This window comes from Poecilia mexicana, unplaced genomic scaffold (assembly GCF_051168715.1).
Source record: "Poecilia mexicana isolate PSO_F unplaced genomic scaffold, ASM5116871v1 scaffold_7, whole genome shotgun sequence".
NCBI classification, from domain to species: Eukaryota; Metazoa; Chordata; class Actinopteri; order Cyprinodontiformes; family Poeciliidae; genus Poecilia; species Poecilia mexicana.
Genome location: NW_028263376.1, coordinates 26,301,024 through 26,312,496, shown reverse-complemented (window position 1 = coordinate 26,312,496; position 11,473 = coordinate 26,301,024). Strand labels below are relative to the sequence as shown.

Sequence of the window (11,473 nt, the reverse complement as noted above, 5' to 3'; positions counted from 1 at the left end):
TTCTGATTTCTAGAAATACAAATCGTGTCTTTTTTCCCCATCTCTTCATACTTAATTAGTACTTTGTATTTTGTATATCAGATAAAATCCAAATCAAATGCACTCCAGTTTCTTTGCATGGCCACAAGAACTTGGTGAGCAATTTCATGTTTCACAGTACTTTTTATTAAAGACAGTGGTTCAAGTTAATTTAGCAAATATAGGTTTTTAAACAAAGCAGTTCAACAATGATTCAACAAAAAGTATTTTCTCAATTTTTAAAAAAAAAAAAAGCAGTGATTAAGTTAAACGGATCAAACCTGAGAAGAACGTCCCTGAATTTCACGTAACTCTTTAGTCGTCATGATGTTGTAATCGGAAGCTAATGTTTGCAGTGGTTAGCAGTTGAGCTCTTATTGGTACAATTCCTCTGTCCTCCGGTCTTTGGCTAAATGTTGATCTTCAAAATATGCTTCTGGATAATATCACTTGAATGCTGACATTGTTTCTGATCATTAATATTGAACAGTAATTTTTATCCCGGACATTTGTAATGCATTGATGCTCTTCAAGTTTCCCAGGTAGTTGCCCTCTTTCTCTCTTCCTCTCTCTGCTGCTCACATGTCACTCCTCCACTCGGGGTCCAGTTGCTGTTGAACAACACTCTCAGGAGTCTCAACTGAGAGTGACATTACTGGGATGGAGAAACATTCAGAAGCAATGTTTAAATAATAACACAGCTCCTTATTTAATTTAATTTAAAAAGACAGATGAAACGTGTTTTACTTTCAGCCTCGATGCTGATGTAGAGCTCAGACAGTTTGGCCACGATCATCTCCTCGTCTTCCTCAGCATGCGAGAAACCGCTGTAGCCTCCCTCTTCTTTGCAGTACTCGATGAAGCTGCGGAGAAGAGACAGGAAAAAAAAAAGCTAAATTAATTTTATTCGATATAATCTATGATTTAGCTTCTGTAATGTGAGACCGAGAGACGTACCTGGCCCAGTTAGGGTCTGCGCTCAACATTAGGGGGTTTCCCACCACGATCAGCAGAGCTTTGGCTCGAGTCACGGCCACGTTGAACCTCTGGACAAACAAAGAGTCAGGACGACGTGTGGACATTTGAGGCGAGCGCGCCTCATGTGTGTGTGTGTTTTAGTTACCTTCTCATTCTTGATGAAGCCCAGGCTGAACTTTTTGTCAAAGTCCATGTAGTTGGCGCTGCTTCTAACGGCGGAAACCAGGATTACTCTCCTCTCCTGGCCTTGGAACTCCTCCACTGAACCAACCTGACACACACACACACACACACACAATTTAAACTAACAGCAATCCAGCATCACTGACTGGATCAATAGCTGCTTTGAATAGAAATTATTCTCTTATGTGCTTTTGTAGCCGCTCTGCATCAAAAGCAGCCAGTTAAGGTGGCTCTGGTGTCCGGTCAGGATGCCTCCTGGAACTTTACCCCCCCTTTTATAAACTCAGTACTATAAACTTTTAAAGCTCCTGTTCCCCCATAATCTCCTCACATCGTAGAGGGAAAAATTGTTACCTTCAGATTGCTCATGTCTTTACATTTTAAGTCCTTCCCAACTTTATCCAAGGCTTGTCGGATTTTCTGAACCTGTGTTATACAAAGAAATAAAACAGCAGTACGATTCAGTGTTTTCAACGCCGGACAGGCGTTCATTTTAGAACGGCCATTTATGTTCTAGAAATCAAGCGGTCATCATCGATTGTCTTTGGAAACACTTCACACCTGCTTCCTGTAGGGGGCGATGATGCCTATGTCTTTGGGAGCAATTTTAGCCACTCCTTTCTTCCCTTGCGACTGCAGGAGTTTTCTCACGTAGTCCATTAACACCTCCACTTCTGCAACATTGAAGAACGAAGGGCTGGTGGATTCACGAGCATCAAGACCAGCAACCCCATGAAAAATCACTGGGAAGTCCTGAAAGATACACAGAAGAACACTGTTAAAATAACCTGAATCCCTGCTGGAAACCAAGATTACAGAAAGCTCAGTTTCCACATAGCTTCTAAATGAAAACACTTCAGTCAGTGAAATACGGTATTTTGGTAGGAAGGAACTTTCTATTTTACCACAAACGTTTGATTCATAAGTCCATCTGCATCAATCCCAGCAAAACAAACCTTTCATATTCTTTTTGAGCTAGTTTTCATCTTGATAGAGGTAGTTTGAATCTAACTTAGTCTGTAAAGTGCAAGGAGGACACGTAATCGAAATACTACTTCTGATGACAGTATCAATATTCATGTCTTTTTTTTTTATCTCACATTTTCTATCTCCTCTTATGAGGGAGAGGTGAGCTTTAGCATCAGCTGTGTCCATAAACGGTAGTGATAGAGATTTTTGGTATTATCATTTTGTTATTACTTTATTTCATATTCAGTCTAATGTTAATCAGTATTATTGTGATTTTTAGTTTGATCTCTCAACCCCCCGCTGTCAGGCAGAGGAAGACGCGCTGAATCCGTGCACGGCCAGAGTCAACTGGAGACCTGGAAAGAAAGACCCAGGAAGCAAAATTCTTCGCTGGGCCAGCGACACATGTCCGACTTTGTCTGCCAACGGCGGAGTGACGAGATCCGACTGGACAACCCGAAAACTACAGAAACGTAGGTGAATTTTAAAATGGCTATTTTAGAGGTTTGAGTGTCCTTGTATGATGTCGCTCTGCTAAAACTCTGAGGTTTGAGTCCTTGTCAAATACCAGCGTAGTACCACCCAGCTGTGAATGTGTGGCACATGGAGTAAAACATTTCTCTTCAGCAGATTTTTGTGATAGTATACCAAAATGAATATTTTTCTTCATCTGTAAGTCCCTCTCTTTTCTCTAAATTCAAAATGAAGTGAATGATGAACATGCTATCTTGATATGTTTTCATACTAAGAATTAAAGTGTAATAGTTTGATACATTTAGTGAATTTTTTTGGGGGGGATTACTGGTATTCAACTTGCCTATTAACAAATTTGTTACCATATATATTTATTATTTAATATCTATTTCTATTCTACCCAATCAGAAGTCAGAAACAAACATTTTCACCGGTCCCGAGACCGCAATACAAGAATTCAAGTTCAACGCAGCAACAGAAAAGCAACTTTCTTGAGCGACAGCATCATGAAATCGCAAAGTCAGGCAACAACTTTGTGACGTCTGGCAGAAAAGTTTGATTTCTAATTCAGCTGCTTCTAAGTGCACTTCGCTCTGTGTGAGTAAATACCGGCTTTGGAAGGTATTCCCATCCGCAGTAGAAGTTGCGCGAATACTCCTCGGCACACGCCTGCAGCTCTCCTTCGTAGAAGAGCTCATTGGGAATCTTGAGGATGGCAGGATGCGACCTGGAAGAGACGCATTAGAAAGTGTCTTCTGAAAACCCGGGCAGATTCTTTCCGCCACATTGAGCGTTGCGTTCTCACTCACCTGTAGTTGCGCAGCAGCTTGGTCACGTAGCAGTTGTTGTAGACGCCGTCATTCTTCAGGTAAAGAGGGAAATTGGTCATCAAGCGCTCCAAGAGGGACATCCCTGCAGACGGCACAGTATTTCAAACAATACATTTCAAAGTAAGCTTTATTTTAGAGTGACAGTCGTCTGAAATGTCGCTTAAAAAAAAAAAAAAAAAAACCCGGCTGTTTCTACAGGAGATGCTGAATAAATTAAGTGGTTACTGGAACCAGAAATAACTGGTGAACTCACTAGCATGCTGGCTGTTTCTTCAGATTGCTACTTTTGAATGTTGTGAGAGATCAAACTTATGTCAGGATGCTGAACATATTACACCAAAATTGCTCAGCTTCATCCTTTTGGCAATCTTTTGGAAGTGTCCTAGTTAAGGTACAGGTCTACTGATGCCTGACATGTGCAGCATTGATTTTGATAACTTTGTTAATCCCTAATGTAAGATGATGCAGAGTCTCTGTCAGTTGTCTTTGTTTCGAAATGTTGTATTTTCTAAATTTGCCATACAATTTAAAAGGTGTCTATTTTCTAAATTTAAATAATCCAAAGTTCTTATAGATTTTGAAGCAAAATGCCAACTTCTACATTTGTGCAAATACAATAAATAAATACAATAAACAAGCTCAAAGCTCTGTAACTTTTGGCAAGTTTTGAAAGATACTTTTTTTTTTTTTTCGCTTTATACATTTTGTTAAGAATGTTAGATTTCAATATGGGAAGAAAGTATTTAAAAAAAGCATTTAGTTTTTAAGTGAAATTGGTATTATTAAGTCAGGGCTTTACATAATCAGAGATTGGATATTGACCACAAAATCTCTGATCAGTCCATCTCCACTTCTTACCCATTTCGTATTTCAGAGCAAAAGGAGACCTGAGGATGGGTCCAAGCTGCTTGGGGTCTCCAGCTAGGACAAGCTGTCCAGTCTCAGTGTTTAGCAATCCTATGTGACATAGAAAAAAAAAGCAAAACATGTTAAAAGAACCGTCAATAAAACTAAATCCCATTAAAGAAAAAGCTCCAGACTGTTCTCTGTTACCTGCCAGGGGGACCAAACACTCCGTCTCCACGGCGTGTCCAGCCTCGTCCACAAAAATGTGAGTGAAATGTCCAGGAGGAATGTCGCCCGACACAAACCTGCAACATTGAAACAGGCAGAAAATCACATTGTCGAAATCCATTTGTGACGTTAAATGTTGGTGACTTTTGGTTAGAATATAGGCAGAAAAAGTGAAGATTAGCAAAACTATTTAGTTCTGAAAGTCATTCTCTACCTTCCAGCAGTTAGCAGGGTGGTGACAATTATTCTAAACTCCATCAGCTCCTCTTTTGCAGGAAAAATATAAGAATCCCCTAGGAGGTTGGAGCATCCCTGTGGAGCAACACAACCACAAACATATATGAATGCAGAGGCGTCAACAGTATGACAACAGTAAGACAGAACAAGTGCATTGTCCCAAACAGAAGCTGCAGGAATGATTCTAAACGTTGATTTTTGGCCAAGAATGAGATGTTCAACAAAAATAAGTGAGTGAGTTGAACTGCCAGTCAGCGCTGACCTTCAGGTGCTCAGGGACGAGTTTTGGGTCCCGGCTGCTGGCGTACACTCGGTAGACTTTGTGCTCGTCTACATGCCCGCGAATCTTGCTGCACAACAGATCAGCGGCGCTGTTGGAGGGAGCGCAGGCCAGGATGTGGCAGAACGTCTGGGTCTTCTCGATCTGCTTGATGGCCTCCACCAAAGTGACGGTTTTACCTTAACAGGCCGTGAAATTCAAAATGATATTTAAAAAAAAAAAAGAGTAAAAGTACATACCGAAGCTGCAATGCCTCAGTCTGCTGAAATGAAGCAGCGGCAGAATAGTAACTTCAGGTTTTCACATCTTTTTACGTTTCACACCGTTTTGTTTCTGCTTTACCCTAATTGTATTCAGTTAACATAACATGATTCCTGCAATACAATATTGGGAGTACACAGGCAAGTGTCATGAAGGTCTTTTATATGCATTATTTCCATTATGTATGGAAGAAACTTGCATCATTATATGCAGAATCTTTTCTTAGTATAGCATAAAGATCATTACCCTTAAACATTTCAACATGTGGAGAGTCAGCAGAAATGACAACTGCTGTAATTTCAATCTTTTTTGTTCGTTTTTAAATCACAACATAGACATGAATTACACAAACACATTTCTACTTGTTTGTTTCACCTGTTCCTGGTGGGCCAAACACAAGATACGGCGCAGGTCTGGATGAACCGGCAACAATGTGCTGCACAGCTTGATACTGCTCTGGGTTTTTCTCCAGCTGATAATCAAACAGCCTGTCGGGGAAACAGAAAAAGGGAAGGAATTGTGTCCATAGTGCAGTACCAGCAGCTTGACCTCACCCACACAGTCTGTTTTTGACCTCCTCTCTCACAGTGAGCACAAGCAGACTGATTCTTACCTTGAGGAACAGACATACTCCCATGCCCGATACGAGTTGTGTTCAAGGAGACCCCTGATTGTTGTTGTAGAAATGCTTAGCCTGCGTCAACACTGTCTTTGTTGAGACTATTCTGATGATACTGGTTGAGCAGTATCATGAAGGAGGTATCCTTTAAAATGCCTCCATAGTGTCTGTCCCCACTTATCTTTTATTTAGTGTAACATCATTGAGGCTGAACTTTAAGTTCACAGCGTGCTTGAGCTGAAACGTGTGTCTTTTGTGCAAACTAAGGGGAGGAAAAAAGAGAGTTATACATATAGAGATGCTTACTTGAGTCTGGGGAGGTCGGGTTTCTCGCGTGGCATCGGGGGTGCAGCAGGAAACAGCACACTGCTCAGTTTGTGGGTCCTTGCGAATTCTGCAGCTCTGTGCTGGAGACGCAGAGTCAGGCGGTTGAAGGTGAACTCAACGTTGAACTTTATCCCTTCAATCAAGCTGAAGTCTTTGCCGCTCATGTATCGATTCAGCAACCTGCGATGAAACAGAGAGAGGAAGCTCGGTCAGAGTCGTGGACTACTGCTCGTCTCTGTCTTTGTTACTGAGCGTCTCAGTCTTACTCCGGGGAGAAGCCCAGTCTGACGCTGTCCAGCTGCACGCTGTGCACATAACCACGGTACTTCACTTCCTTTTCTCCCTGGGGGTACACCAGCAGCGAATCCCCCCGCAGCACAGAGGGGCGGTTCTCAGAGACACCGGGCACCTGGGAGGAGAACAAAAAGTCACATTTCACTGATTTTGTTGAATTAAACTAAAGTTGACTAAGAGAATAAAGTTAGTTCATTTAAGTAGCAACATAAGGTTTCTGGACAATGCTGTTGATTTAACACGGCTAACATTTTCGGTAACACTTTATTTAAAAACTGACATGACGACACTGTCTTAAACATGACATAACACCAGTCAGGACCATGATCGTTTTTTTGTTAACCTTTATTTCACCTGGACAATCTCACTGAGAACCCTGGCCAAGACTGGCAGATGTCGGAAGCTCAAAAGTACAAAGGTCAACCCTTTACTTCAGAGGCAATACAATTTTCTATTATATCTGATCCCAGCGACTGGATTGCAGTTATACCTCCAGAACAAGAAGTCTTGGGTTGTGTGTGTCTCTTTTTAGCTGAGCGAACTCTGTGTCTTCGTTTGGAATGTTGTATCTCCTGATGTCGAACTCCATCTGAAGTTCCTCCAGGTACAGCAGCGTCTGGAATTTCTCGGTGTAATTCTCCCAACTCAAAGGACTCTCCAAGAGCTTCCTTCAAATAAAAAATAAATGGTTGGACATATTTTAACCAATATCTTTGTTTACTTTTTTTAGTGCTCAATCTCGTGCGTATTTACTTTTTGTCACTGAAGAGATAGCGCTGCTTCAGCTGACTGATGAGCTGGTTCATGTACGGTGGAATACGATACGGTTTTAACTCAACCACGTATCGCAGCCGCATATCAGAGAGCCTGTTAGGGGAACAAAGAAAAAAAAAACAGACACAATTTGGTAAAGTTGGGAGCAAAGCAGAAATGGTTTCTTAAAAAAAAAAAGAGCATTTGCTGCATCCTAGTCAGTGTGGATCCACGGTGATTCAATTCTGTCAGGATTTTTTCTCTCTCTACATTTCAGGTACAACATAAACCAACATATGCATTTTCATAATAATCACAATCCTTATTAAAACTCTCCACTTTTGACCTCACGCTGAAATGTGCAGACATAATGCAATCATGCTGTTATTTTCTCACAAAATACAAACACAAGTTGATTTTTTTTTTATTATTTACGGTTTCTTACACATCCTCAACTCAAGAGAGTGGCTAATCCAAGCAACAGTTCCCAATAATGTCTTCTTCTTCAACCTAACTTTTATAAAATATTTTGATATCTTTAAAAAAATAAGTGCACTTATCAATTTTTCGGCGTTCGCATAAATATATATTTAGTAAGAATGAGCTGGGTAAAGGTTCGTACCCCTCTGGTGGCTGCCCGTCAATGATCCTGTATATAAGGTCAGGGGTGAACGCTGGGAGGGAGCGAGGCTTGTAGGGAGCCACGGGAGCGAGCTCCAGTCCTAACGAAGTTATGCACCGGGCCTCGATGATGCGCACGATGTGGAAAGCAGCGGTGGCGGGCTCCAGATCTGGTTTGAATTCAAATGCCAGCGTAGCCGGAAAAAATCCGACCAGTTCACAGCGGAAGCGGACCTCGATTTCATAGCTGTCACCTGAGAACAGAGCAAAATAGGTAACCGGTTTTGTTACACCCTTTATGGTTTTTTTGTTTTTTTTAATCATCTATGTAAATAAAAATAAACTTGTTTGAAAACCTCACCTGGATTCAGAAACTGGGGACTCCGCTTGGTTACGCTCTTTTCATCAGACAGACTAAGGTACCGAAGCCAGTGCAGCGGAGTATAGTAGGTGAAATACACAGACTGAGGTCCAGTGTTTTTCACATTCAGCTTGACCACATACTAGTAAAACAATAAAAATAAATAAATAAAATTAAAGGGCTTTGGAGTTATGAAATGTCAATAGATTAGATGCCAGCCAGACAAGGACAGATGTCAAGAAGCATTCATACCTCCAATGTGTTTTGTACACACAGGACAAGTTTGCCATTCTCGAAAGGAGAGTCTGCAGTGATACTGATTCCATGTTTATCAGTGATCAACATGGCGAGATATCTGAGGATCCAAAACGAGCAAAGGTTAGAAAATAACTGTACAAGAGACAGCAGGGTGTTCGCTAGATTAGTCAGAGTTTAGTAAGGATGTCTGCTCTGACAGCAGGGATTTCATTTTACTTTGTGTCCTCGTTTAGATACAGTTTTACTACTCTGCCAAGCAAAGTAGTAAAAGGATTTGTGAGGACTGAGATATGGAAAGTATTAAAAAGGAAGCAGAAAAAAAAAAAAGAAACATTCACAAGAATGCAAGAAGAGAACTTTGTCCAGTTACCCGTCCACTCTCAGTTTGCTCATCAGATTGCTGGCCAGTTTTCTCCGAGCTCTGACTCCAGTCTCTGCATCGTCTGCAGAGCTGGAGTCAGGTCCGGGCTCAAGGCTCGCCCTCCGGTTGGGTTGAGCCTGATGGGTCCTGGGTGTGTGCCTGGGTGTGTGCCACTGGTCCAGGTACTGATCTCTGACCTGCAGAGATTTAGTCAACTGTTGTTCTTTTGTTTTATGGTAACAAAGAGACACAGATTACCTACGTGAGAGGCAATGAAACACTGGTTCTGGTTGGGTGCTGGCTTTACATTTAGAGATTCTTACATCTTCAAGTAAAATATGCTGCAGTCTGTAAAGTGAATACCCTAAATACAGCATTGCTCTCTTATTATATTAGACCAATAAAAAGAAAACTTTTTATATGTAAAAAATAAATAAATAAATAAATAAATAAACAAACAAATAAATAAATAAATAAATGATGGCATTTTTTGAGCCATCTTCTTTGGTGCCGTTTGTTGAAGCAGCAGCTTATCTAACTGCTGTGAGGAAGCAGTTAGACAAGGTGCACAAAGGAGCTTCACTGCAGACCCTTCCTCCCAGCACGGGTAAGAATTTATAGCCTTTTCTAATTTCAATACAATTTCTGTTGTTATTTGTAAAACCCTGTTTGCACAAAAGTTAACACTTTATTTGAAGGGGGTTGAATAAGACTGACATGACACTGTCATAAAGATGACATAACACCTGTCATGAACATGAATAAGCCTTCATGAATATTTATGACTGTTGTCATAAAGCGTCATTCGGTAAATTATGACACTTTTAATACAAAGTTGGCATTATTCAAAATGTCTTTGTTACGACAACTTGACATTAACCAAGAAATCATTGCTGATATAAATTTGTTATAAAAGTATCACTGATTGCACTTTAAAAATTAGGTAACTTTATGTTATTAAAGGTAAAGTTTAAACAGTAATGATTTCTTGGTTAATGTCAAGTTGTCATAACAAAGACATTTTGAATAATGTCAACTTTGTATTAAAAGTGTCATAATTTACCGAATGACACTTTATGACAGCAGTCATAAATATTCATGAAGACTTAGTGATGTTCATGACAGGTGTTATGTCATGTTTATGACAGTGTCACGACAGTCTTATTCAACCCCCTTCAAATAAGTTTCTCTTTCTTTGTAAATAGTCTGCTGCTGTTTCTATGCACATCTTGTACATTTTTCATTTCTAAATCAGTTGGATCAGCTAATTTTCTAACTAAAAAGTAAAGTACTCTGCAGTACTTTACTTTTTAATCTAAGCATGGTATTTGTTTTTTAGTATTGTTATTCTTATGTTGTAAATGTCATAGTTCTTACATAGACAGATCCAAATAGAACTCTAAGTCTGCTGTTACGCTAACAAATTAGTGTGGATGCTCGAACTTTTGGCCTCAACCTCGCACTACTATGAAACCATTAAGTTTGTAAATTTAAAATTAAACGTCTTTAAATATTTTATTTTCAACTTGGCAAAAAAAAAAAAAAAAAAAAAAAGAAAAGAAAAAAGAAAGAAAAAGAAAAAAAGGCATACATGCCAACAGACAAATTTACGAACCGCTGGTGTGAAGCGTATGTTGTCTTTCCGTCTGGTTATTTTATTACACACTTTGAGAGCGTGAAGCACTGAACCAAAGTTTGGGTCTTTGGTTCCTGGGGTTCTACAACGGAACAAATAAATAAATAAAATAAAAACAAAGTAAATGTCTACTCTCCGTGAATTAGTAGCGCGTATGTGTGTATGGGTTTATGTGCTCACCTTCTCCTGAACTCGTTGTTATAAATGTCTCTCAGCTGGAGCCGGTCCGTGATGGACGTTCGTTCGGTCTCGTTTAGAAACTCGAAAAAGTCCAGTCCGATTTGGCAAAGTGCGCGTAAGCTCATTTTAACCATGATGGCTGATCAAGCTAACACAAAATAAGTCAAGTAGGTCCACTGAGTCTCTCTGTATACGGATGTAGATGAATTCATAGAATTGCAACCTGGAGGAAAACCCAGAGAGGTTCGTTCGCTCTGTTGTTCATTGGCACTCCACACGGGCGGTGTCCGGGTGAGTCTGACGGAACAAAACGACTATTAAAGAACAGGGCGAGGCCTGATGTTACAACAGGCACACCCAAACACTGTCCAGTGCGAAGAAACGAAACCTAACTTTGTAAACAGCACTGTAAAGTCGGATATCATACATAAAGCAATAAGTTAAACGCCCGTGACCACGTCAGCAACTAGAATCTAATCTATCTATAGAATGTGTATCCATAGATAGACACATCTTGGAGATTCGTAGATGTCAAATGACTTATGAGGCGTTTTAAAAATCCAAAATTCAGTTTCTCTGAATATTTTAACTTTACATAACACAAATAAAAAATAGAATATATAATTTTACATAATCACGTGAAAAGCAGCTGATTGCTATTCACGTGATTTAGTACAGTCATTGACACTCTCCACAAGGAGCCGGGTTGACTGGTTGAAAAGATCACGGGAAAGTTGACTGGAAGGAAAACCTGTATGG

General features: G+C 40.2%; 1 protein-coding gene across 1 annotated transcript; it reads right to left on the bottom strand.

The window, feature by feature from the left end:
• Positions 1-142: 142 nt before the first annotated feature.
• Positions 143-10,995, bottom strand: LOC106925172 (putative RNA helicase mov-10-B.1). The gene is made up of 23 exons (XM_014999308.2): positions 10,715-10,995; positions 10,514-10,616; positions 8,908-9,095; positions 8,532-8,634; positions 8,280-8,421; positions 7,920-8,172; positions 7,298-7,411; positions 7,035-7,212; positions 6,517-6,659; positions 6,230-6,430; positions 5,680-5,792; positions 5,026-5,222; positions 4,741-4,838; positions 4,506-4,603; positions 4,311-4,409; positions 3,432-3,534; positions 3,232-3,349; positions 1,741-1,932; positions 1,534-1,605; positions 1,142-1,267; positions 976-1,064; positions 766-881; positions 143-673 (listed from the first exon to the last, which is right to left on the bottom strand). The coding sequence occupies exons 1-23, from the start codon at positions 10,846-10,848 to the stop codon at positions 597-599; spliced, it is 3,057 nt and encodes a 1,018-aa protein (XP_014854794.2). The 5' UTR covers positions 10,849-10,995; the 3' UTR covers positions 143-596.
• Between the last annotated feature and the right edge of the window lie 478 nt (positions 10,996-11,473).

Bases quoted from the DNA above. Each gene is read 5' to 3' on its own strand.
- LOC106925172 (XM_014999308.2), bottom strand. From the start codon at position 10,848: ATGGTTAAAATGAGCTTACGCGCACTTTGCCAAATCGGACTGGACTTT. The intron at 5,793-6,229 runs GTAAGCATCTCT...TTTCCCCGACAG, and splicing joins CCCGACCTCCCCAGACTCAA to GCTGTTTGATTATCAGCTGG. The intron at 1,268-1,533 runs GTAACAATTTTT...TGTGTGTGTCAG, and splicing joins AAGACATGAGCAATCTGAAG to GTTGGTTCAGTGGAGGAGTT.